At 44.5% G+C, this 27947-nt stretch overlaps 1 protein-coding gene across 4 annotated transcripts in view; it reads left to right on the forward strand.

Annotated features, from left to right (window-relative positions):
* LOC129649665 (keratin-associated protein 5-1-like) overlaps positions 1-14707 on the forward strand; it is a 31933-nt gene extending 17226 nt beyond the window's left edge. For 2 of the 4 annotated variants that reach the window (XM_055577316.1, XM_055577318.1), the window contains 5 exons: positions 4848-4955; positions 10600-10701; positions 11904-12014; positions 14128-14267; positions 14443-14707. In XM_055577316.1, the coding sequence (XP_055433291.1) occupies positions 4848-4955; positions 10600-10701; positions 11904-12014; positions 14128-14267; positions 14443-14478 (497 nt within the window). In that variant the 3' untranslated portion in view covers positions 14479-14707. Of the gene's footprint in view, positions 1-4847; positions 4956-10599; positions 10702-11053; positions 11867-11903; positions 12015-14127; positions 14268-14442 lie in introns of those variants that run through there. The other 2 variants (XM_055577317.1, XM_055577319.1) reach the window with 2 other exon arrangements.
* The last annotated feature ends 13240 nt before the right edge of the window (positions 14708-27947 follow it).

The following is a 27947-nucleotide window of genomic DNA, read 5'->3' on the forward strand; positions in this document are numbered from 1 at the left end:
AGGATCCCCTTGGAACTAAATCTTTACGTGTATAACTTGATTCTTTCCTTAGGAAACATTCCTAGAAGTGATATTGCTGACTCAAAGGGCACGTATGTTGGCTTGTTTTTTTTAATTCGAACATACTTGGCTAATTTGCTTTTCCAAGGATGTATTGTTTAGGTCAAAAAGTTTCATGGACTTTAAAATGCTGCATATAGTTTTAAGTTTTCACCATTTGACAGTGATAATAATTTCATATGAGTTTATTGTTTTAAACTACATGCAATTTTTTTATGATTTTTTTTTAATACATATTTATTGCCTGTGCTGGATCTTAGTTGCAGCATGTGGGATCTAGTTCCCTGACCAGGAAACGAACCTGGGTCCCTTGCATTGGGAGCATGGAGTCTTAACCACTGAACCATCAAGGAAGTCCCTACATGCAATTTTAAAACAACATGAGTGATGTTTATGAGATATGGTTCTTAGGGATTATTTCAATGATTCTTTGCAATAAGTTGGCATCCCAAAGAAAAGGAAAAGATGGGAAGGCCCATATTTGGCAACCCTCTATGTCAGGTCTTTTCAAAGTTCATTCTTTTGTTTAATCTTGAGAACTTTAGGTATGAAAGATGTAGGTATTCACCTCACCTCCATTTTCCAGATGAGGAAACTTAAAAATGAACCAAATATATTTTGTTCCTCTTTCTCGTTTTACCGTGATTTGTGCCCACCCTCTTCTTTAAGTCACCTGGCTCACACTGCAGACAGTGACACCAAGGGGTGCCTTAACAGCGCCCCCAGCTGTTGTCCCCGCTTCAGGAAGGGCGATGCCGGGGCGCCTGGCTCGGGAGCTAGGTCTGTAGTGTGAGCTACCGTGGCGCCATCTGCTGGCTGCCACTGACCATTGCATAACCTCTGCAATCATAACATGGTGCGGGCTAAGGCGGATAAGGTAGAAATGTCTGTAGACCTCACCTTTGCATTTTATCTTCATTACACCTTCAAGAAGCAAATCTTATTATCCGCATTTCAAGTGCTTGGAAACTGGGCCTTAGGGAGAGTATGTGCTCCTCCTATATCAGGCAGTTGATAAACGGCAGCGACTCTTCATATCCAATGCCAGAGTACTTCCCAGCTGATCACCCAAAGTAACAAGGAAGGGACATTATCCACGTGGCCTGTATTTTCCTCCACATTCACACTATAAGGAAAAAAACCACCCTGCATCTTTGCATGAAGTGGCCACAAGTGTGTGTCCCTGGCGTGGCAGCTGCTGGCCACACTCTGTCTCATTCTCATGGCCACACTGCCCGCTTAATCTCCTTCCTGCTCAGATCTTCTTGTCCTGTTCTCTGCAAGGTGAACTGGAGCAGCCGCCTCTGTCCCAGGGTGGGTATTTCCCCAGGTCTGGCTGATTGATGGGACTTCCCCTGGGACTCCCCTCCTGACCCGCACAGCCCCGTTCTGCGGAGCTAGGACAGGAGGCCCTGGGGCTTCTGATGGGGAAGGCTAGTCCTGGGGCTGACATCATTGTCCCAGCTCACATGAGAACACGGCTGCTAGCTCCAGAGAGCCTTCACAGCAGTAGAGGGTAACAAGGAGGCTTGCAGTCACACAGACCACATTCAAACCCTGGCCCTTCCTTTTCCCAGCTCTGAGATGGCTGCAAGTTACTCATGCTAAAACAAGGATAATAGTCCTATCTCACAGGGTGATTCTAAGGATTAAGTGAGACTGTGCTAAATATGCAGCCAGGTGCCTGGCACTTAGTCAGTGCTCAATAAATGGTAGCTCAGAAACAAGTGAAGGGTGAGTGCCAGATATACGCCTTCCCTGAGGCTCCCTTGGTCAGGAGGGAGCATTCGCACAGACAGACATCCACTTGGCTTTTGGCTGGGCCACTAAGGATGGATGGAAATCACCACAAGCTCAAATGTCACCTCTGGGAGAATGAGAAAAAGGCCTCTTATGGTGGTCAGAGTCCAGTGGGTGCTCAGTTTGGTGACCAAATACCTTTATCCATGTGGAAAAATTGCCCTTCTCTCTGGGTGGAGGCAGTGCCCAGGTGGAAGGCTTCAGGATGAAGATGGGATGGATTATAGTCCTGCTCATCCTGTCACCGGACATAATTGTGCAGTGCACAACCTGTAAAACCATACATGGCAGCCCTGGGTGGAGTGGATGAGGGGGAAGTGTGAGTGCCTTGATTCCTCATAACATCTTTTTAAGCTGTCCTGTCACACTCATTTCCTAGACATAGAAGTTTGAGGTCAGAAAAGTTATGTGACTTGTTAATACATGGCAAAGCTGGTGTCCTCTACTTGAAAAACCCTGAACACTTTTCTACAGCCTCCCTGCAAGAGGAACTCCTGCAAGAGTCACCACTTCTGTCTCTTTCTTCATTTCCTCAAGGCACAGAACGCTGAATAGAAAGGACCCGCATCTGTCATATGGTGTGTTCTGTTCTGAAAGTCCCAACTGCAGCAAGCGAGCCCTGTCCCAGTGGGATTTCCCCACGTCTTGCTGGCTGCCTGCCTTCCTCCACAGCTCCCCTCCCTTCCCTTAGTCAGGATCCACAGGTCATCCTGAGAAGGTCTTCTGATAGAAGCAGCTTTCTGGGGCTGTCCTCCCATCCTGGTTCGTGGGTGAACACAGAAGTTAGTGCTACAGAGAGGTGGCAGTGGTAACGAGGAAGCTTCTCTTCAAATCTTTATTTTGAAAGATTTGGGTGTCTCAGATTCTGTGTCTGCTTTTTTCTAGCTCTGGGGTCTTGTGGAAGTTACTCAAGCTCCCAGAGTTTCGGTTTCTGTACATTAAGAAGGCCCATCTGCTAGTGATCTTGTGACAAATAAATGAGATCACAGATGTGAGTCACTTGCCTAGAACCGGCACAATAACAAGGGCTCACTAAATGGTAGAAAAAGACCCTGGCTGTATGGGAGCCACTTATGCGCCGTTTCAGAAGATGCCCTTCATGGAAAGGGAGCATCACTCTCATGTGATTGTGGAAAACCAGGATATCCGGAGTCCAAAAATCTCCAATGAAATCCCAGCCCTGCCATGGGCCCTCCCCTGTTTTCACCTTGGTCTCTGTTTGGAGGACAATTAACAAGCCTTCAGTCCAACCTAGAGACCTGAACACTTTAAAGTGTTTGGATTCAAATGTTCAAAATTGCCCCATGAGGACACTGTAATTATGTAAAAAGTGTCAGGCAGTCCACATTGGTTGATTATCCAGTTAACTCAGTGATGCTATTAAACTGTTTAGTAATTTATTGAGTACAGTAGTTTCCACATGTGTTTGAAAACTTGCAGCGTCTACTATTTGACGATACTTGGTGTCTGGAAGGATTTACCAACCTCATGCATTAACTGATTCCTTGACAGATACATAGTCACTGTGGGAAGAAACATCAAATTCTGAGTTCCTGCTATTTTCCAGGCATGTTCTGAGATTGTTGCTTTTAAATCTCAGAAGTAGTAACGGATATTGTTAAACAAATGAGGGAACCAAGGCTTACAGTAATGAAAAGATTTACCTGTAGCCACATAGACAATGAGAGACAGCCTGGGTCTCTCTGTGAACCATACTGAAATTAGCATAAGCCCTCTATTGTGGCCTCCAGTTGCATAAATTAGCATATATCCTATTCTCTTGTATTAAGTATCCTATCATGCATGACATATGTGCTGTGCTATGCTTAGTCGCTCAGTTGTGTCTGATTCTTCTCAACTGTAGCCCGCCAGGCTCCTCTGTCCACGGGGATTCTCCAGGCAAGAATACTAGAGCGTGTTGCCCTGCCCTCCTCCAGGGGATCTTCCCAAACCAGGGATTGAACCCACATTGCAGGCAGATTCTTTACCATCTGAGCCACCAGGGAAGCCCTGCATGAATATATGTCTTTTACAATTTAACATGAGTTGTGGACATTTTGCCATGTCCACACAGATAGATTTCATAATTTTAGGATTATATGATGACTAGTGAATACAGAGTCGGACACGACTGAAGTGACTTAGCAGCAGCAGTGAATACATTTACTTTAATTCATTTAACCAGTTACCATTTGATGGTCGTTTTATTTGCTTGACTTTTTTTTTTGCTATTGCCCAGGATGGTATAATGAACGTGATTTTATAGTTTTGTCCATCAGTGGAAATGTTTCCTGTAGAATATATTTCTTAGGAGTAAAACAAAAAGGTCAAGTTTATGTTTGTTTCCATAAATATTTTCTCCCTTTCTCCTCCTCTTTCTCCCTCCCTCTTTCTCTGCCTTCCCACTCTCTCCTTCCTTTCTGATACCCACTTCCTTACCCTCTCTTCCTCATTGACCAGAAGGACTTTCCTATTTTCTATGGGATGAGAACTCACATAATCTCCAGCGTCTTCTCTCTGCTCAGATTTCTAAGGCTTGTATAAGCAAAGAGGCACTTCTGAAATTTAGAAAATCTTTTCTCTCTCAGCAGAGCCTGTTGTCTAATTCAACAAAACCTAATTCAAAACTCACTGCCAGGCCCTGGCCTTTTTATTTCAGGCTGGTGTGCCTTCCCCACAAAGTAGGGGTTGCCATTGACTCCATGAGGTGGTGGTTGTGGGTGCGGATTGGAAAGCCAGAAACTAGGAAGAATCAGGAACAAAAAGATACGTGGGATCAGCGTCTCTGAATAATATCATCTCTGTTATGTCATGTACATTGTGAAAGCAGTCTTTAAGCTGAAAAGTTCTATATAGATTGTGAACTTTTGTTAAAGTGATAAAACGCAGATGCTGCCTCTTAAGAAGGGTTCCCTTTATTCTCTGCTGCAGCCCCTTCCTAGTACCTGCTTCTGAGACTTAAGTTTCTGATGCATCTTCTCTCGCAGGCGTCTGTGAGTTCCAGTGCTTCAGAGATCGGGACTGTGGAGCCGGAAGACAGTGCGTCAGCGAAGGCTGTAACCGGGTCTGCTCCCCCGCACCCGAAGCATCAATAGGTAAGACGAAGAGCCCTGCCTGGTTCCCTAACCAGGTGTGCCAGGGCTAGCCCTGCCTGGCCTTTTCAAAACTGTGCTGCTGATCAGAAATGAGACAGAAACCCATCAACGTTCTTGGGGCCCCTTCCTCCACTCTTGCCCTTATAGGGGGAAAACAGGTCAGAGGGCCAGGTGCCCAGTATCTCATCAATAAAGATCCCTTAAAAAGACCCTTAATCATTTCCTTTTTTTTTTTACAAGTCATACTCATTATATAAAAATAAGAAACTAATGATGAGCCTATATAAGTGTGTGTGCATATGTATATACACACTATGATTATGATATAATTTTTTTACATATATATATATATATGTATGGTATGCTTTTATGACTTCCCTGGTGTCTCAGTGGTAAAGAGTCTGCCTCCCAATGCAGAATACACAGGTTTGATCCCTGGTCTGGGAGAAACCCCTGGAGAAGGAAATGGCAACCCACTCCACTATTCTTACCTGGGAAATCCCAGGACAGAGCAGCCTGACGGACTACAGTCCATGGAGTCAAAAAGAGTTGGACATGACTTAGTGACTGAACAATTGATAGCTTATGGTGAACGGTGTCAGATTTGTGGCGTCCATAGGAGAGAATTTCGATCCAGGGCCAGAGACAAAAGCTTGATCACTCAGCTTTTGTGTAGAAAGTGAAGTCGCTCAGTCATGTCCGACTCTTTGCAACCCCATGGACTGTAGCCCACCAGACTCCTCAGTCCATGGAATTCTCTAGGCAAGAGTACTGGAGTGGGTTGCCATTTCCTTCTCCAGCTTTTGTGTAGCAGAGTTTTATTACAGTGAAAAAGTGATAGGGAAATCTTCTGACACAGACATCAGAAGCGGGTAGAGTGTCCTACTTACTAGTTTGGGTGGGGCTTTATATACTTTTTTGCATTGGTTACTAACAATAGAAAGGTCTTACCAGACTCACTCCCACAACAGGCATCTTAAAAGAACAGGATCAGTCAGAAGGTTTTTGTTAAGGAGAAACATGTCCTCAAGCAAGATATGTTGTTTTATGTAATCATCAGTACAGAGCTTAAGAAAAAACATACCCTTAAGCCAGATGTTCTGTTGTGTTGTGTAACCTTTTAGTTCAGTCACTCAGTCCTGTCCGACTCTTTGCGACCCCTTGGACTAGAGCATGCCAGGCCTCTCTGTCCATCACCAACTCCCAGAGTTTACTCAGACTCATGTCCATCAAGTCGGTGATGCCATCCAACCATCTCATCCTCTGTCATTCCCTTGTCCTCCTGCCCTCAATCTTTCCCAGCATCAGGGTCTTTTCAAATGAGTCAGCTCTTCATATCAGGTGGCCAAAGTATTGGAGTTTCAGCTTCAACATCAGTCCTTCCAAAGAACACCCAGGACTGATCTCCTTTAGAATGGACTGGTTGGATCTCCTTGCAGTCCAAGAGACTCTCAAGAGTCTTCTCCAACACCACAGTTCAAAAGCATCAATTCTTTGGCACCCAGCTTTCTTTATGGTCCAATTCTCACATCCATACATGACTATTGGAAAATCTATAGCTTTGACTAGATGGACCTTTGTTGGCAAAGTAATGTCTCTGCTTTTTAATAGGCTGCCTAGGTTGGTCATAACTTTTCTTCCAAGGAACAAGCATCTTTTAATTTCATGGCTGCAATCACCATCTGCAGTGATTTTGGAGCCCCCAAAAAAGCCATTAGCTCTGGGCTTAATGAAAGTTAGTCTTAGGAGAAATAGAGGAGAAATAACATCTTAGAGGTTAAGAAAAAACATCTTATGTGACTAAGACACAGAAATGTAAAAAAAAAAAAAAGTTTGTCCTTTTCTCCTCCTGGAGAGCCCTGAACTCCTTATCAATCTACCTAAGAATAAGCTCTCTCACAATGCTTATATAATCATAATATTTTGACTGCCTAGAAAATAATGAACATTTCTACAGCATTATACTTATTATTTGCATTTATTAATTATTAATAATATTTACCATTATTATATTTTTAACCCCCAAAAGTCACCCCATACTTTTCTGTCACTCAAGTTTTATGGGAGCATCTTTCACTGTAAACACTTAATAGAGTTAATTTTACTTTATTTCACATATTTAATTATTAATTCAATAAATTTATTTATTTAACTAAATTTCGTCTATCCCACCATATAGAACATACTACATCACCTCAGTAAATCACCTTCTAGTGGACATATCAGGTGGGATTTTGTTTACTGTTGCTATTCTAAGCAATACTTCAATGCTGGTTCTTCTCACTAGATTTTACATACCCCCTTATTATACTGCATGAAGAAACTGAAGTTTCTTGGGTCTAAGTGACTGTGAATTGCTCATGGTTATAAAGCCAGTGAGTGGCTGAGTCAGGATTGACTCCAGGTCCTTTCTTGGCATAGAGGGAGGTGGAGGGCAAGGCTCCAGAAACTTCAAATTCTACCTCTGCAGCTCACCAATGTGGGGTTCAGAGCAAGCTGCTTAACTTCAAGTTCCTCTGCTGTTATGTGGGTCAACACCTATGTCAGAGCATATGGTGATGGCTCAATGAGCTAATGTAGATCTGTATTTGGTCCTGACCATAGCACATACTTTCTAAAAAAAAAAAAAAGTAACAATAGGGAAAAGAATGGAGTAATAGGAAACACTGTCAGTAAGAGGCAACACTTCATGCAATTAGGAATTTTTTTCAAAATGTTGTTCTGGGGACACTGGGGAAAGGTATGTAATTTTTTAAAAAAAAAATTCATTTATTTATTCATTTTATTTTTGACTGCGCTGGGTCTTCCTGGCTTTGCTCGGGCTTCCTCCCGCTGTGGTGTGTGGGCTTCTCATTGGCGTGGCTGCTCTTGTTGCAGAGCAGGGGCTCTCGGTGCTCAGGCTTCGGTAGCTGCAGCACACCGGTGCATTAGAGGTGGCTTTGGGCTCTGGAGCACAGACCCAGCAGCTGTGCCGCATGGGCTTAGTTTTCCATCGCATGTGGGATCTTCCCCAACCAGGGATAAGAACCCATATCTCATGCATTGACAGGCAGACGCCCATCCACTGCACCACCAGAGAAGCCCGTATGTAATATTTTATTACCCTCAGTTCCACATCAAGGAAACCCAGAAAATGATATCTCTGTTACTAAAAGGACTAAATGAAATATATGAATTTATACAGTATTGTCAGCCTTTTACAAGAAAATGGTAAGCAATTCAGCCAGCACAATCAAGTTTTTTTGAGAATAGCAGAGGATTTAGAATTAGAGACAAGAAAAATGTGGTAAACTAGGGGCAAGTCAGGAAAGCGAAGGACAGCAGCATTTTTATAGAGGACAGGAGAAAGTTGGGAAGGGTTGTTTTGAACAGAAGTTCATTGGAGGAAAGTGAGAGTCTGAAGTGGTGGTGGCTTCTCATTGGCTACAGGCAAGGGCGGCTCCCAGTTGCCAGCCAACAGGAAATCTTCCTCTTTCCTGCTGGAGAATACAAGCTGCCTTGAGTGGTACCTGTGTGCGAGCTCTCCCTTCGTGGTTTCCTCACTTTATTTGTTTTCTGAACTTTTTATTTCATATTAGAGTATAGCTGATTGGAATCCCAGGTGGCTCAAACAGTAAAGAATCTGCCTGCAATGTGGAGACCTGGGTTCGATCCCTGGGTTGGGAAGATCTCCTGGAGGAGGGCATGGAAACCCACTCCAGTATTCTTGCCTGGAGAATCCCATGGACAGAGGAGCCTGGAGGACTATAGTCCGTGGACTTGCAGAGTCAGACAGGACAGAGCAATTAACACAACACAATAGCTGATTAGCAATGTTACGGTAGACAGCAAAGGGACTCAGCCACACATATACATGTATTCATTCTCCCCCAAACTCTCCTCCCATCCCCACTCTGATTTTGAGTTAGGTTTCCTTAACACATTTTCACAGTATAAACTTCTGGCAAAGCATATGTGCTCAGATAACCAGTGACTCCTTGCATGGGGCCACCCTGTGCCTGAACTCATGGGAGCTGGGACAAGCAAAAGGAATCTTAGTGTTCAGTCCACTTATACCTTTTATCCCTCTGCTGCTGCTGCTGCTGTTGCTAAGTCGCTTCAGTCATGTCCGACTCTGTGCAACCCCATAAACGGTAGCCCTCCAGGCTCCCCCGTCCCTGGGATTCTCTAAACCTGGCTAATTTAATTTAGGTCACCCAGAAGAGGGAAATGGAATAAAAACTGGAAAGGAACAGATGAGATTCAGCTTTGACACATACTCTGTTGGATACGGATCAGCTTCTTCTCTCAGATGACTTTCTTTGTGTAAGAAACTCCACATCTCAGATGACAAGTCTATCCTGGATAATAAATAGATGCTGCAGGAAGCTGGTGTGAGCGCACAGGCTCAACTTGCAGAGCTTTCACAGGGATTACTTGTTCTTCTCTTCCCTTAATGGCAAAGCTCTGGAAATCTTACAGGAGATGAGCTCGTTCATAGAACAGTCCCACCAGACCAGAGAATTAGGATGTGCAGGTTAGACCATCCTCGAGACAGGAGCCAGGAGCTGGAAACCTGGGACATGAACTCTCCTCCCGTCGGGCCTGGGGGCCTCTGTCCAGAACCCCAAGCCAAGGTCTCCCAGCCAAACTCACTGGCAGTGAGTTGGTGACCACATCAGATTGGTTTCTCAAAGCCACAGGGGTGCCAGTCTCACTGTTGATCAGAGATGTCCATTTCTCTGCAAGCTGCCAGGACTTGCCATTTCCTCCTCTTGCCTTCTATTTCTGGGACCCCATTTCCCATCCCCTAAAAAGGCTTTGGTTGCATATTCCATTTAATTTGGCTCACTCTTTCAGGGCATCCTATCCTACCCCCCCCGCCCCCCCCCCCCACCATCTCCCTAGCAACCATTCTGCTCAATTCTCTGCACAGCTGGATCAGAAGAAAATTTGAGAGGTCCCTTAACAAGTTACATACCCAATTGTTCCCCCACTTTGCCCTCAAGCAAGATCCCTAGATCAAATCTTTGTGCCTCTGAATGATTTTCTTTCTTTTTTAAATTATTTTTTAAAAGATTTTTTAAAAATGTGGACCATTTTTACAGTCTTTATTGAATTTGTTATAACATTGCTTCTGTTTTATGTTGGGGTTTTTTGGCCAGAAGGTATGTGGGATCTTAGTTCCTTGCTGCTACTGCTAAGTCACTTCAGTCGTGTCCAACTCTGTGTGATCCCATAGACGGCAGCTCACCAGGCTCCCCCATCCCTGGGATTCTCCAGGCAAGAACACGGGAGTGGGTTGCCATTTCCTTCTCCAATGCATGAAAGTGAAAAGTGAAAGTGAAGTCGCTCAGTTGCATCTGACCCTCAGCGACCCCATGGACTGCAGCCCACCAGGCTCTTCCGTCCATGGGACTTTCCAGGCAAGAGTAAACCGGGGATCAAACCCGTGTCTCTTGCATCTCCTGCATTGGCAGGAGAATTCTTTACCACTGAGCCACGTGACTCTAGAAGCACAAGCAGCAAATTCAGTCAAGTCGCTCAAAGAGGAGACATTCCTTTGAACCAAAGGCCACTGGATACAGTGACCTCCATCCTGTTCTCCACAGTGGCTGTACCAATTTACATTCCCACCAACTCACTGATCCTTTTCTGACATTAGGAATCTGTGTGCAACGCTGCCGAGGACACTGGGACTGTGGGGCTGGAGAACGATGTATCAGGAAGGGATGCAGTCGCATCTGCTCTCCAGTCCGCACAGCAGGTAAAAACACCCAGCCCTGCCCAGGTCCCCAGACCCCACACAACCCAGGGAGACTGTGTGCTTAGCTTTGCCCCAACTTCCCTCCTTAGATGGTTAATTCCCACAGTCTCCACATTCAGGCTTGTTCTTCCGGAGGGAAAAGCGTGTCACAGAGCTGTGTCCTAACTTTTTGAAACTCCTTCTTTTATTTTGTTATACAGCTTATAATGTTCGTTATAAAAAAAAAAAAACACTCAGAAATACTACTAATTAGAAAGATACATGATCCATGATCCCATTACTCAGATAAAGATGTTAGCATTTAAAATAAAAGCTTCCATATTTCATACACACACAGATATATTTTTTTCAGATTTCACAGGGAATAGATGTCCATTTTTGTGGTTACTGCATGCCTGGGACTGTGCTGAGCGCTGGGAGACAGCAAAGCGGAGATCTGCATCTTTAAAGACCTCGTAGTAGCAGAGACAGACGTACAAACAAACCAACAAAAATCCAGGATATATGATTTTTACAAATGTGGTGTCATAGACCACCCCTAATCAATAAACACAATTCTATCACACATTTTAAAAGCTTCATTGTTTCCCAGTATGTGGATATGCCTTATTTCCATACCCTCTTCTACTATTGAAGAATTAGATAATCTATCATTTTGAGTTACTTTTTAATAACAAGTACAAGATAAATGTCCTTGAGTTAAATCACATTTCATAGGATAAATTCCTAAACATGGAATGGCCAATTACATTTGAAAGCTTTTGATATACATTACTAAATTGCCTAATGAAGACATCTTTCAATACCAAAAATACGTATAGTCTCACGCCACATATTTGTAATTTAATAGATAAACATCTCCTTGCATTGTGTGTATACATCTGTGCATTATTGGTGTGTTTGCCTTTATATTTGTAAAAGCACAGAGAAGATTCCAGAAGGAGCTACAGGAAATAGGAGATATCTCCTGGGAAATGGGCTGAACGGGTTGGGGGAAAGCGAGACTTTCTTTTTACTTTATATAGTTGAGTACTTTTTGTTTTAAAACTTTTGAAATGTACTACTTTCATGATGATGCAAAATATGTAGATAGCTTGTCTATATTTTTTGAATTGAATAAAAGTTTAAAACAAGCAAACCTTCTCACAGCCCTCCCCTGCTATCCTGCCAGGCTTAACAGTTTTCCGCTGAATTTTCTTTAGGGGTAGGTATCTGCTTGGACCAATGCCAAGGACACCGGGACTGCCCGGCAGGAAGCCGGTGTGTCAGCAATGGATGTGGCCGTGTCTGCTCACCCACCCAGGACCGGCGAGGTAAGAGCTGCAAGGCTTCCACGTCCCTGACCCACTGAATGCTCAGCCCTGCTAGGACAGTGGCTATCAGACCCGCTGCACATAGAGAGAGGAGGCTGCTATCGTGGGGCCACAAGAGCCTCTGACAGAGTAGGAAAAGATGCCCCGTCTCCCAAGTCTAGAAGACCATGAAGGCGGATTGATAATATCTTGCTTTAGAAGTATTGGAAAACTTGAAAAGGCTGGAAATATTCTTAAAACAAAAGTGAAATAACGTTCAGGTACCAAATTATTCTTCCACAAGGGCCGAAAAGAACATGGTTACGAACAAGTTAGCCGATGTCTCACACCCAAACACACCAGTGTGACACTCAGGTCCATTCATTCAGTCCCCCAGTATGTACACCTGCCTAGGCTGATTCTCTCTCTCTCTCTTTTTTTTTTTTTTTTTAACATTTTTCTATATTTGCTTCGTATCTTTATTTTAGATAGATAAACATTTCAAAGACACTTGAAACCACTTGAACAAGTATCTTTTTTCCCATTCCATTCTTCCCTTCCCAGAGGTCATAATGAACTTGATTTGGTTTTTAATCTCTTCTTGCTTGTTTTTATAAGTTTATACATATATGAGATTTCATGAGCATGATAGAGTTACACATACTATCATATAAATATTACACCACATGTATTATTCTGCAACTTGTGATTTTTCTCAACATGGCTATTTTAACATTTTTCTATTTTAATACATCTGATGACTAAGGCTTATCCTAAACTACTCTGTGCACTGTCCCATTTACCTCGTGATCCAGGCTGATACTTGCCAGCAGTGGCGGGCAGGTGCACTTTCCCCGCAGAACCTTCAGTTCCCTTACTTTCCTGAGTGAAGGCTAGGGTCGAGCACTGCTGCTATAATTTTGGTGGGTGAATCAAAGTGGCCTGAGAGGGACTTCCCTGGTTGTCCAGTGGTTAAGACTCTGAGCTTCCAATGCAGAGGGGCGCGGGTTCAATCACTGGCCAGGGAACTAAGATCCCACATGCTATGCAGCGCAACCAACAAACAGATAAAGTGGCCTGGGAACTAGGGAGGCTGTAGAGTTAAGACTGCATGTGTAATCCAAAGAACAGCTTGCTAACACACCTCTCCATTGTCTTGGGCTCAAGGACCACACTTAGATGTTTTTTAGGGGGCGTGTGTGTGTTGGAGGAGTATGTAAGGGAATCCCACAGATCAAGGAGGTCTCTGCCCAACACGGAGTAGAGAGAATTGTCGACCCCCATTTCACCTGATGCACAAGAGTAATTTCCAGCCTGCATTTTCCATGCCCCCAACTCAATAGGGTAGACTGTTTGGGGGGATGATATACAGCAGTTTCTCCAATAGCTACATGTGTAAGAATAACCTGAGTGGAAGGTTTGTTAAATCGAGATTGCTCTGCTCCAACCCTAGAGTTTCAGTAGGTCTGGGGTGGGGCCCAAGAATCGAATTTCTAACAAGCTCCTAGGGAATGCTGATCCTTCCGGGTCACGGGACCCAGTGTGAGTTGCACTGGATACTGGACTGGGGATCTTAGTTCCCCGGGCAAGGATTGAAGCCAGGCCATGGCAGTGATAGTTCCGAGTCCTAACCACTGGACTGCCAGGGAGCTCCCTTTTAAAAACTTGAAACCTGGCCTTTTGTCTTTCATCGGCTATTTCTTTCCAAATACAGTCATCAGAACCCTGTACTAGAATGATGCTGCTGATGGCCTGATGATTTTTCTCACTGTGGGACTCAGTGTTCGTTGGCACCTGGAGGCGTGTAGAATCGGTGGGAAGCTGGCGCTGTTTGTGATCTGGGATTTAATTATCTAGTTTCATCTGGAACCAAAAGAAGGGGGTTAGTGGCAAGGCTCTCTCCTCTTCTCCCAAGACGCTACAGCAGTTGGTCATGGTCATCAGTGTGTTTTCCCATAGACAAAGCAGCCCTGTGTGCCTCCAAAGTTGAGAAAGGGGGGTGATGGGGACATCAAGAAGGGAAGAGGCTAGAGGTCCCTCAGGAAGTGAGACTCTTAAGCTATCTCTCAGCACTGGGTCCCACTCCCTTCTATAGAGCCAGCCTGGGTTATGGAAGGTCTATTTTGTCTTTCAGCAGAACAGAGACCTGGAACATGTCCAAGGGTGCCAGAAGGAATGTTTGGAACTTGTGCTGAAAGGTGCACAGGAGATGGATCCTGTCCCCCAGGCCAAAAATGCTGCAGCAATGGGTGTGGAAAATCTTGCCAAGTCCCTGTGAGTATCGCGGAGCTACTTACGGGGAGGCTGAGTCCCTGCTGGCCTTTGCCAGCCCAGAAGGGACTCCAGCTGCCACTCTGCTCGTGGGAGTCTGGGTGGCACATGGAGAAAGCTGGTTGGAAGCAAAGAGCAGGAATTTCTGGAAAGTAACATAATTATCTTTGTGTTTTAGGATCTGGGCTTCACTATCCGTTTGGATGATAAATGAACCTTGGCCTCCTTCAGTAATTGTTTCCAAATGTATCTTTATTCTGAGATCTGTGCTTTCTTACTGTCTTTTCCGGAACCCCAGGATCACAGGATGTGGATCCAAAATAACTCAGTTTTAAGTGTTGGATTCTGGCAATTGTTTGATGATTCATGGCGTGACTGCTTTTAGAATTATCTTTTTTTCTGAATAAAATGATTTCTGTGGCATTATCATTCTTTCTATGTAAGTCATTCTTTCTATGTAAGATTTCTAGTTCACTTACATTAAGACCTCCACCGCAAACGAGTACTTAACCCCAATCCACAGACCTTCTCTCTTTTTCATTATCCATCACAATTCATGGCCTGGTTTCCTCCTCATCCTTTTTCCTGGAACCAGCCCAGGCACTCAATACTGCCTGGATATCTATCCACGCTTTCTCCCAAGAAAATTCACTCTCCCAACCACCAAGATGATAATGTCACACTTCTCTTTCTTCAAACACCCATGTCATCTACCTCTCACTCCAACCTCCACCATTCCAGTCTCACCATCTTTCTCGCCACATCTTTCATTAAGAAAAGAGCTGTGGGACTTTGGTGGTGATCTGGTGGTTAAGAATCTGCCTTCCAATGTGAGGAATATGGGTTCAATTCCTGGTCAGAGAACTAAGGTCCCGCATGTCACTCTGGAGCTTACATGCTTCAACTAGAGAGGCGCCCACCGGTGGCAACAAAGACCCAAGAGCCACGACCAAGGCCTGATGGAGCCAAAAGTAAATCAATATCTTTTAGAAAGAAAAAAGTGGCAAGTTTGCAACTTGTAATAGAATTTCCCTCCTTTTCTATCCCTGTATATTTGTACTCATTTTCTCTGCTTTATGGGCTTTCCTGCTTTCCTGGTGGCTCAGTGGTAAAGAACCTGCCTGCCAAGCAGGAGATGGGGGGTCTGATCCCTGGATCAGGAAGATCCTCTGGAGAAGGAAGTGACAACCCAATCCAGTATTCTTGCCTGGAGAATCCCATGGACAGAGGAGCCTGGCGGAGATAGTCCACGATGTCGCAAAGAGTCACGACTAACGCTTAACTTGCCTCCTCATACAGTCTGGCTAACACCCCTTCTTATGCATCAAAGACTTCTCTAATTGTTATTTCCAATGGGTAGAAGTCTCCCTTGCTACCGAATCTCTCTACTTGTCATGCAACTATGCCTTGACTTCACATTTCCTTTTTTTTTTTTTTTTTTAAGATTTTTTGATGTGGACCCTTTTTTAAAGTCTTTATTGGATTTGTTACAATATTGCTTTTGTTTTATGTTTTGGTTTTTTGGCCCTAAGGCATGTTGGATCTTAGTTCCCTGACCAGGGATCCACAATGTACCACCTGCATTGGAAGGCAAAATCTTAACCACTGGGCCACCAGAGAAGTCCTATGACTCCATGTTTCAATCCAGCTGCCATCCACCCCACAGATGAAATCCCGGCTCCCATTGTCTGTCTGTGTTTACTTCTTTACCTCCCAGCCACTGTCCCCTCCCACTTTCTCTCCTCAAAGTGCATGCCTCCTGCTTCCTTGGGATTGGCTCCAAGCCCCACCTCACCTCACTTTGGGACTCCAACCAAAGTTCCTGTGGTCTACCACACACTGAAGCTTGATGAGGCCAATCGTGTCGTCTACATAGCACTTCCCACGGGGACCCTCTGAGCAGGGCACACGAAATGGAAAGCTAGCACACTCCAAAACAAATGATCTCTGGAGACGGTAGAGTAGCTGAGGGCCTTGTTGGACCCCTGGTCTGGAGGATGATGCCCAAAGTAGTGACTGACAACTAAATTCTTTTCTTTTTCTTTTCATAGGTAAAATTAACGTTTAGCTCAACATTCACATGTTGTCAGTGCAAAAAAAAATTAGTGAGGGATTTTGCCTTCTTTTTTTCACACTAAATCTTTGAAGTCCAGTGTGTATTTTCCATTTATAGTGTATCTCATTCTGGGCTTTAAATTTTCATCAAAAATTCTTGACCTGTGTTTAGATTTCATAAAATGTACAGTTGAAAAAGAAGATTCAAGTACCAAATTTGTTCCAAACATGCTTAAATGTCTCCAATGACTAAGCTGAATATCTGCTTCTAAAAGTAAACTTAAATGACTTAACAGCTGACTAAATAAAGGTAGAACTCTCCTGCTCCTTGGTTGCACAAGCCACATTTCAAGTGCTCACTTGCCACGGGTCGCTAATGGCCACCATATTGGACATCCAAACCCAAATCCTAGGGCAGCTCTCAAACCCGTGGTTCTTTTCATGGTAACACATGCTCCAGAAAGGTCGCAAAGGATAGCCTCTTGCCTTTAGGAGTTTAAAATCCAACTGAGGGTAGGGAAACATTTACAGGAGAAGGGAAATATTTTATTTGGTATATTACTCATGTCAGATACTTCCCCAATGTTATTTCCTTATCCTTACAACAACCCCATGAGTTGCGTATGCTGAGCTTCTAACTCTTGATGGAGAAGCATGGAGAGATTGTCAGGGTCATACAGCCAGGATGTGGTAGAACATGCATTTAAATGCAGATTTTAGTGGCTCCAAGATTCCTTCTTTTTCTTATATTATGTGCTGTGCTGTGCTTGCTTAGTCGCTCAGTTGTGTCCAACTGTTTGCAACCCCAGGCTCCTCTGTCCATGGGGATTCTCACTATACTACATTCAAAAATGCAGAATGACTGTGCATGCTAAGTTACTTCACTTGAGTCGGACTCTCTGCGACCCTATGGACTGCAGCCTGTCAGTCTCCCCTGTCAATCTGGAAATTTAATTCCAGCCAACCACTTTGAAAGCTATTGTACTCACCATGCTCCTACAGCGAGAAGCACTCATAGTGTTTGAGGCCTTAGGAATTGACACAGCAGGGTTTCATAACACTTGGTTACTGACTTGCTACAGGATCGGTGCTACCATTTGGGCCACCAAGAGCTTGAAACGTGAAAGTCGCTCAGTTGCATCCAACTCTTTGCGACCCCAAGGACTATATAATCCATGGAATTCTCCAGGCCAGAATACTGGAGTGAATAGCTGTTCCCTTCTCCAGGGGATCTTCCCAACCCAGGGATCGAAACCAGTCTCCCACATTGCAGGTGGATTCTTTCCCAGCTGAGCCACAAAGGAAGCCCAAGAATACTGGAGTGGGTAGCCTATCCCTTCTCCAGGAAATCTACCCAACCCAGGAATCTAACCAAGGTCTCCTACATTGCAGGTGGATTCTTTACCAACTGAGCTATCAGGGAAGCCATCAGAGCTTGAAAGACCTGAAGCAATTATGTAGTCTCAGGGCCAAGATAACCAAACAGTCCCTAACAGAGAGGGTATGGGTACTGGGTCCTCCTGAAACTTTGAGAGATAAAGAGGGAACCTCTGGGACTTCCCTGGCAGTCCAGGGGTTAAGACTCCATGCTTCGAGTGCTTCCACTGCAGGCATTGCTGGTCCATCCCTGGTCTGGGAACTAAGATCCCACATGCTGCATGATGCGGGGAGGGGAGGGAGTGGGAACCTCCAACATTGGGTTGTGAGAAGAGCACCATCTCAGTTGACAGTGGATTGCAATGTCCCTGGAGCCTAAAGCCTACGTGATGCTACCTGGAGAAGCAGCTGCTTGCTGGCTGGTACATTTGGATTTGTGCAATGGAAAGTCACTGGTACCCCAGAAACCTGTACTTATTTCCAGCTGGTCCAGTTCCAAAATATTTGTCTACCTTACCCTTTTCTCCCCTTCACTGAGCTTCACTTTCTCAACCTCAAGCTGAAATCCCAGGGCTCACAAATACTCCCTCTCCTAGGCCAATAAAATGCACAGTGGGGTCAGGTGGAAAAACTAGGTCCACGTTATGGAGAACCTGTGGTAGAAGGAGGCATGAGGATTCTGTACAAGGCAGGAGGAGGGAAAACAGCTATTACACTCAGATGGGGTTTTCCTTTCACCTGAGCATGGCATGAAACTTACTTTACCGAAGGAATTTCTCCTTGTTAGCAGTTCAGGTTATGTGACTCAGGAAGGAATTCTAGAGTTCCATGGAGGTTGGGGGAAATGAGAGGGTGCCAGCGCCAACTCTTAGGTCAAAACTTGAGCCCTGTAGAATTAATATTTGGGTCTAGAATCTGCTGCTGCTAAGTCACTTCAGTCCTTTCCGACTCTGTGTAACCCCATAGACGGCAGCCCACCAGGCTCCCCCGTGCCTGGGATTCTCCAGGCAAGAACACTGGAGTGGGTTGCCATTTCCTCCTCCAATGCATGAAAGTGAAAAGCGAAAGTGAAGTCACTCAGTCATGTCCGACTCTCAGCGACACCATGGACTGCAGCCCACCAGGCTCCTCCGTCCATGGGATTTTCCAGGCAAGAGTACTGGAGTGGGGTGCCATTGCCTTCTCCGGGGTCTAGAATCTGGTGAGTGGCAATATGTAAGGAAAAGGCAGAAACAGTGTCAGGTGGAGGAGAGAGCTTGGGATTTGAAGTCAGAAAGACTTGGGTAATTAAGAAGTTGTGTGAATCTGGAGGAGTGATTATCTCCCCATGTGTGAAATGGAGATAACCCTTGAGAGAGTATTTTTGATCTTGAAAAGGAGTGAAAATAACGTGTGTATGTATATATAAATTATATGTATATGTAATTATATATATATTGGAGCTTCCCAGGTGGCATGGTGTTAAGGAATCTGCCTGCCAATGCAAGAGATGCAGGTTTGATCCCTGGACTGGGAAGATCCCCAGGCATAGGAAATGGCAACCCACTCCAGTATTCTTGCCTGGAAAATTCCATGGACAGAGGAGCCTGGCAGGCCCCAGTCAATGAGATTACAAAGAGTCAGACATGACTGATCGGCTGAGCACATACACACAATTATATATATTTAAAATACTGGAACGCATGTATACCTGTGGGGGATTCATGTCAATGTATGGCAAAACCAATACAATATTGTAAAGTAATTAGCCTCCCCCCAAAATAAATAAATAAAATAAAATACATATATGTATCAACGTGTGTTTGTTTATAAAATCTGGCACATAGAAGTGCCTGGTATATACCAGTTCCCTTTCTTCCCACCTCCTTTTCCTCTGTCACTCAAAGTGGCCTCCATTCTTTAGTAGTATTGATAATTAGGCAGAACAAATTATTTCTTTTGGCTCAGAGGACTTATTTGAAAGAACAACATTACTCAACGCTAAACCCAGATCTGATTAATCCAGAAAGGTCAGCTGCCTATCAGGGAGTACACTTGCAGTTACCTGTGTCCTGATCCAGGTTCCATGACGCAGAGCTCAGAGAGAATGAGTATAACTCACAGCCCATTGCTGCCCGTGTGCATCGTCCTCAAAGCAGAGTCCGCTCAGCAGCATGATGTGAATGCAGGGGTTCGATCATCCTCCCCACCGTCAACACAGAGCTGTAGGGCCTGCCCTCAAAACTCGCAAGGTGATTGGGGCGTCCTGGCAGTGAAACTGTTTACCTCAGACTGGGACTTGAACCGGTGTGCTGGGACTCAAACCCAGCCAAAATCCTGTTTGGCACGTGAACCCGTGTGACCAGTGTAGGGAATATGCTATGCACAGGCCTGTACTATAATTAACAGGACTTCTTTGAAAAATAAGAACGAGTTTCTCATCACCTCCAGTCAAAGGGCTGGGAGCAGTAAAATGTACATCGTGGAAAGACATCTTGAAAACAATTGGTTGAAGTACTGATGTGACTGATAGAAAACCATTAAGCCTTGAGGGAGTTGCTGAGAAATGACATTGAGGACTGTGCATTGTGTATCTTTATCTCTGATCTGAGATTGTAAACAACAGATATCTCTAGAGCACTAACAAGGAAGTAGATGTTAGCAATAAAAGGCATGCAAGGATTAGGATCTGGGCTTTTGCCTGCGAATGGCCTCAGCCCCCTGGTCCCCACTTTTATTTCTGAGTCTTATTTTTCCTTATTCTTCTGTGGCACCACTCCTTCAGGTCGGTTCATTGTTGGGCTGGTTCCAACAGCCAGGACTTGAACCCGGCCAAAATCCTGCTTGGGACTTGAACCCACGTGACTGGGACTCAAACCCAGCCAAAACACTGCCCCATTCCTGGTTTCAGGACCTAAAGAAGCTCAGGTACTTGATGTCTCATTGCAGAATGAATTCAGTGAGAGACAAAGTGATAAGTAAGTAGTTGCTTTATTCAGATTTAGAGAGGAGTACACTCCACAGACAGAGTGTGGGTCATCGCAGAGGGTGAGTGTGGCAGGTTAGTTTTTAGAGGCTGGGTAATTTCATATGCTAATGAGTGGGAGATTACCCCAGCTATTTTTGGAAAGGGGTGGAGATTTCCACCCAAGGAATTGGGCCACTGCCCACTCCTTGGCCTTTTGACAGTGCCTTGGAACTGTCACGGTGCCTCTGGGAGTGTCATTTAGCTTGCTGATTGAGGATCAAGGTCTAACCAAAGTCCACTTGTCTGCCATCTTGGACCCATTTGATTCTAATCGGGGTATGTTGTGTCCTTCAGTCAGTTCAGTTCAGTCACTCAGTCGTTTCTGACTTTTTGCAACCCCATGGGCAGCAGCACGCCAGGCTTCCCTGTCCATCACCAATCCCCAAGCTTGCCCAAACTCATGTCCATTGAGTCAGTGATGCCATCCAACCAACTCAGCCTCTGTCATCCCTTCTCCTCCCACCTTCAATCTTTCCCAGAATCAGGGTCTTTTCCAATGAGTCAGTTCTTGGTATCAGGTGGCCAAAATATTGGAGTTTCAGCTTCAGCATCAGTTCTACCAATGAATAGTCAGGACTGATTTCCTTTAGTATGACAATTTGATCTCTTTGAAGTCCAAAGGATTCTCAAGAGTCTTCTCCAACACTACAGTTCAAAAGCGTCAATTCTTCTGTGCTCAGCCTTCTTTATGGTTCAATTCTCACATCCATACATGACTACCGGAAAAACCATAGCTTTGACTAGACAGACCTTTGCCAGCAAAGCAATGTCTCTGCTTTTTAGTATGCTGTCTAGGTTTGTCATAACTTTTCTTCCTAGGAGCAAGCATCTTTTAATTTCATGGCTGCAGTCACCATCTGCAGTGATTTTGGAGCCCAAAAAAATAAAGTCTGACACTGTTTCCACTGTTTCCCCATCTATTTGCCATGAAGTGATGGGACCAGATGCCATGATCTTTGTTTTTGAATGTTGAGTTTTAAGCTAACTTTTTCACTCTCCTCTTTCACTTTCATCAAGAGGCTCTTTAGTTCTTCTTCGCTTTCTGCCTTAAGGGTGGTGTCATCTGCGTATCTGAGGTTATTGATATTTCTCCCAGCAATCTTGATTCCAACTTGTGCTTCATCCAGCCTGGCATTTCACATGAAGAAGTCTGCATATAAGTTAAATAAGCAGGGTGACCGTATACAGCCTTGACCTACTCCTTTCCCAATTTGGAATCAGTTTCTTGCTCCATGTCCAGTTCTAAGTGTCACTTCTTGCCCTGCATACAGATTTTTCAGAAGGCAGGTAAGGTGGGCTGGTATTCCCATCTCTTTCAGAATTTTCCACATATTGTTGTGATCCACATAGTCAAAGGCCTTGGTGTAGTCAATAAAGCAGAAGTTGATGTTTTCCGGAAACTCTCTTGCTTTTTCTATGATCCAACAAATGTTGGCAATTTGATCTCTGGTTCCTCTGCCTTTTCTAAATCCAGCTTGAACATCTGGAAGTTCTTGGTTTATGTACTGTTGAAACCTGGCTTTGAGAATTTCTAGCCTATGAGATGTGTGCAATTGTGCAGTAGTTTGAACATTCTTTGGCACTGCCTTTTTTTGGGATTGGAAGAAAAACTGACCTTTTCCAGCCCTGTGGCCACTGCTGAATTTTCCAAATTTGCTGGCATATTGAGTGCAGCACTTTCACAGCATCATCTTTCAGGATTTGAAATAGCACAACTGGAATTCCATCACCTCCACTAGCTTTGTTCATAGTGATGCTTTCTAAGGCCCACTTGACTTCGCATTCCAGGATGATTGGCTCTAGGTGAATGATCACACTATCGTGGCTCTCTGAGTCATGAAGATCTTTTTTGTATAGTTCTTCTGTGTTTTCTTGCCACCTCTTCTTAATATTTTCTGCTTCTGTTAGTTCCATACCAATTCTATCCTTTATTGTGCCCATCTTTGCATGAAATGTTCCCTTGGTATCTCTAATTTTATTGAAGAGATCTCTAGTCTTTCCCATTCTATTGTTTTCCTCTATTTCTTTGCATTGATCACTGAGGAAGGCTTTCTCATCTCTCCTTGCTTTTCTTTGGAACTCTGCATTCAAATGAGTATATCTTTCCTTTTCTCCTTTGCCTTTCATTTCTCTTCTTTTCTCAGCTATTTGTAAGGCCTCCTCAGACAACCATTTTGCCTTTTTGCATTTCTTTTTCTTGGGGATGGTTTTGATCACTGCCTCCTCTACAATGTCACAAACCTCCATCTATAGTTCTTCAGGCACTCTGTCTATCAGATCTAATACCTTGAATCTATTTGTCACTTCCACTGTATAAGCATAAGGGACTTGATTTAGGCCATACCTGAATGGTCTAGTGGTTTTCCCTACCTTCTTCAATTTAAGTCTGAATTTGACCATAAGGAGTTCATGATCTGTTCCACAGTCAGCTCCCAGTCTTGTTTTTGCTGACTGTATAGAGCTTCTCCATCTTCGGCTGCAAAGAATATAATCAATCTGATTTTGGTTTTGACCATCTGGTGATGTCCATGTGGAGAGTCATCTCTTGTGTTGTTGGAAGGGAGTTGCTGTGGTTGCTATGACCAGTGCGTTCTCTTGGCAAAACTCTGTTAGCCTTTGCCCTGCTTCATTTTGTACTCCAAGGCCAAACTTGCCTGTTACTCCTACTTTTGCACTCCAGTCCCCTATGATGAAAAGGACATCTTTTTTTGGTATTATTTCTAGAAGGTCTTGTAGGTCTTCTTAGAACCATTCAACTTCAGCTTCTTCAGCATTAGTGCTTGGGCACAGGCTTGGATTACTGTGATATTGAATGGTTTGCCTTGGAAACAAACAGAGATCATTCTGTCGTTTTTGAGATTATACCCAAGTAGTGCATTTTAGACTCTTTTGTTGACTATGGGAGCTACTCCGTTTCTTCTAAGGGATTCTTGACGACAGCAGTAGATGTAATGGTCATCTGAATTAAATTCACCCATTCCAGTCGATTTCAGTTCATTGATTCCTAGAATGTAAATGTTCCCTCTTGCCATCTCCTGTTTGACCACTCCCAATTTACCTTGATTCACGGACCTAACATTCCAGGTTCCTATGCAATATTGTTCTTCACAACATCAGACTTGACTTCGATCACCAGTCACATCCACAACTGGGCGTTTTTTTTTAGCTTTGGCTCTGTCTCTTCATGCTTTCTGGAGTTATTTCTCCACTGATCTCCAGTAGCTTATTGGGCACCTACTGACCTGGGGTCTTTGTTGGTGATCTGGTGGTTAAGAATCTGCCTTCCAATATGAGGGATATGGGTTCAATTCCTGAACCCATTTCAGGAATTAGTCAGAGAACTAAGGTCCCGCATGTCACTCTGGAGCTTACATGCTTCAACTAGAGAGACGCCCACCAGCTGCAACAAAGACCCAAGAGCCACAACTAAGGCCTGATGGAGCCAAAAGTAAATCAATATCTTTTAGAAAGAAAAAAGTGGCAAGTTTGCAACTTGTAATAGAAACTCCCTCCTTTTCTATCCCTGTATATTTGTACTTATTTACTCTGCTTTATGGGCTTTCCTGCTTTCCTGGTGGCTCAGTGGTAAAGAACCTGCCTGCCAAGCAGGAGATGGGCGTCTGATCCCTGGATCAGGAAGATCCTCTGGAGAAGGAAGTGACAACCCAATCCAGTATTCTTGCCTGGAGAATCCCATGGACAGAGGAGCCTGGCGGAGATAGTCCACGATGTCGCAAAGAGTCAGTCACGACTAAAGCTTAACTTGCCTCCTCATACAGTCTGGCTAACACCCCTTCTTATGCATCAAAGACTTCTCTAATTGTTACCTCCGTTGGGTAGAAGTCTCCCTTGCTACTGAATCTCTCTACTGGTCACGCAACTATGCCTTGACTTCATATTTGCTTTTTTTTTTTGAGATTTTTTTTAAAAAGATTTTTTGATGTGGACCCTTTTTTAAAGTCTTTATTGAATTTGTTACAATATTGCTTCTGTTTTATGTTTTGGTTTTATGGCCCCAAGGCATGTTGGATCTTAGTTCCCTGACCAGGGATCCACAATGTACCACCTGCATTGGAAGGCAAAATCTTAACCACTGGACCACCAGAGAAGTCCTATGACTCCATATTTCAATCTAGCTGCCATCCACCCCACAGATGAAATCCCGGCTCCCATTGTCTGTCTGTGTTTACTTCTTTACCTCCCGGCCACCGTCCCCTCCCACTTTCCTCTCCTCAAAGTGCATGCCTCCTGCTTCCTTGGGATTGGCTCCAAGCCCCACCTCACCTCACTTTGGGACTCCAATCAAAGTTCCTGTGGTCTACCACACACTGAAGCTTGATGAGGCCAATCGTGTCGTCTACATAGCACTTCCCACGGGGACCCTCTGAGCAGGGCACACGAAATAGAAAGCAGATCTCTGGAGATGGTAGAGTAGCTGAGGGCCTTGTTGGACCCCTGGTCTGGAGGAAGATGCCCAAAGTAGTGACTGACAACTAAATTCTTTTTTTTTTTTCTTTTAATAGGTAAAATTAACATTTATCTCAACATTCACATGTTGTCAGTGCAAAAAAAAATTAGTGAGGGATTTTGCCTTCTTTTTTTCACACTAAATCTTTGAAGTCCAGTGTGTATTTTCCATTTATAGTGTATCTCATTCTGGGCTTTAAATTTTCATCAAAAATTCTTGACCTGTGTTTAGATTTCATAAAATGTACAGTTGAAAAAGAAGATTCAAGTACCAAATTTGTTCCAAACATGCTTAAATGTCTCCAATGACTAAGCTGAATATCTGCTTCTAAAAGTAAACTTAAATGACTTAACAGCTGACTAAATAAAGGTAGAACTCTCCTGCTCCTTGATTGCACAAGCCACATTTCAAGTGCTCACTTGCCACGGGTGGCTAATGGCCGCCATATTGGACATCCAAGCCCAGATCCTCAGGGCAGCTCTCAAACCCGTGGTTCTTTTCATGGTAACACATGCTCCAGAGAGGTCGCAAAGGATAGCCTCTTGCCTTTAGGTGTTTGAAATCCAACTGAGGGTAGGGAAACATTTAGAGGAGAAGGAAAATATTTTATTTGGTATATTATTCATGTCAGATACTCCCCGATGTTATTTCCTTATCCTTACAACAACCCCATGAGTTGCGTATGCTGAGCTTCTAACTCTTGATGGAGAAGCATGGAGAGATTGTCAGGGTCATACAGCCAGGATGTGGTAGAACATGCATTTAAATGCAGATTTTAGTGGCTCCAAGATTCCTTCTTTTTCTTATATTATGTGCTGTGCTGTGCTTGCTTAGTCGCTCAGTTGTGTCCAACTGTTTGCAACCCCAGGCTCCTCTGTCCATGGGGATTCTCACTATACTACATTCAAAAATGCAGAATGACTGTGCATGCTAAGTTACTTCACTTGAGTCGGACTCTCTGCGACCCTATGGACTGCAGCCTGTCAGTCTCCCCTGTCAATCTGGAAATTTAATTCCAGCCAACCACTTTGAAAGCTATTGTACTCACCATGCTCCTACAGCGAGAAGCACTCATAGTGTTTGAGGCCTTAGGAATTGACACAGCAGGGTTTCATAACACTTGGTTACTGACTTGCTACAGGATCGGTGCTACCATTTGGGCCACCAAGAGCTTGAAACGTGAAAGTCGCTCAGTTGCATCCAACTCTTTGCGACCCCAAGGACTATATAATCCATGGAATTCTCCAGGCCAGAATACTGGAGTGAATAGCTGTTCCCTTCTCCAGGGGATCTTCCCAACCCAGGGATCGAAACCAGTCTCCCACATTGCAGGTGGATTCTTTCCCAGCTGAGCCACAAAGGAAGCCCAAGAATACTGGAGTGGGTAGCCTATCCCTTCTCCAGGAAATCTACCCAACCCAGGAATCTAACCAAGGTCTCCTACATTGCAGGTGGATTCTTTACCAACTGAGCTATCAGGGAAGCCATCAGAGCTTGAAAGACCTGAAGCAATTATGTAGTCTCAGGGCCAAGATAACCAAACAGTCCCTAACAGAGAGGGTATGGGTACTGGGTCCTCCTGAAACTTTGAGAGATAAAGAGGGAACCTCTGGGACTTCCCTGGCAGTCCAGGGGTTAAGACTCCATGCTTCGAGTGCTTCCACTGCAGGCATTGCTGGTCCATCCCTGGTCTGGGAACTAAGATCCCACATGCTGCATGATGCGGGGAGGGGAGGGAGTGGGAACCTCCAACATTGGGTTGTGAGAAGAGCACCATCTCAGTTGACAGTGGATTGCAATGTCCCTGGAGCCTAAAGCCTACGTGATGCTACCTGGAGAAGCAGCTGCTTGCTGGCTGGTACATTTGGATTTGTGCAATGGAAAGTCACTGGTACCCCAGAAACCTGTACTTATTTCCAGCTGGTCCAGTTCCAAAATATTTGTCTACCTTACCCTTTTCTCCCCTTCACTGAGCTTCACTTTCTCAACCTCAAGCTGAAATCCCAGGGCTCACAAATACTCCCTCTCCTAGGCCAATAAAATGCACAGTGGGGTCAGGTGGAAAAACTAGGTCCACGTTATGGAGAACCTGTGGTAGAAGGAGGCATGAGGATTCTGTACAAGGCAGGAGGAGGGAAAACAGCTATTACACTCAGATGGGGTTTTCCTTTCACCTGAGCATGGCATGAAACTTACTTTACCGAAGGAATTTCTCCTTGTTAGCAGTTCAGGTTATGTGACTCAGGAAGGAATTCTAGAGTTCCATGGAGGTTGGGGGAAATGAGAGGGTGCCAGCGCCAACTCTTAGGTCAAAACTTGAGCCCTGTAGAATTAATATTTGGGTCTAGAATCTGCTGCTGCTAAGTCACTTCAGTCCTTTCCGACTCTGTGTAACCCCATAGACGGCAGCCCACCAGGCTCCCCCGTGCCTGGGATTCTCCAGGCAAGAACACTGGAGTGGGTTGCCATTTCCTCCTCCAATGCATGAAAGTGAAAAGCGAAAGTGAAGTCACTCAGTCATGTCCGACTCTCAGCGACACCATGGACTGCAGCCCACCAGGCTCCTCCGTCCATGGGATTTTCCAGGCAAGAGTACTGGAGTGGGGTGCCATTGCCTTCTCCGGGGTCTAGAATCTGGTGAGTGGCAATATGTAAGGAAAAGGCAGAAACAGTGTCAGGTGGAGGAGAGAGCTTGGGATTTGAAGTCAGAAAGACTTGGGTAATTAAGAAGTTGTGTGAATCTGGAGGAGTGATTATCTCCCCATGTGTGAAATGG

The sequence above is a fragment of the Bubalus kerabau genome, chromosome 4 (genome assembly GCF_029407905.1).
Source record: "Bubalus kerabau isolate K-KA32 ecotype Philippines breed swamp buffalo chromosome 4, PCC_UOA_SB_1v2, whole genome shotgun sequence".
In the NCBI taxonomy this organism is placed as follows: Eukaryota; Metazoa; Chordata; class Mammalia; order Artiodactyla; family Bovidae; genus Bubalus; species Bubalus kerabau.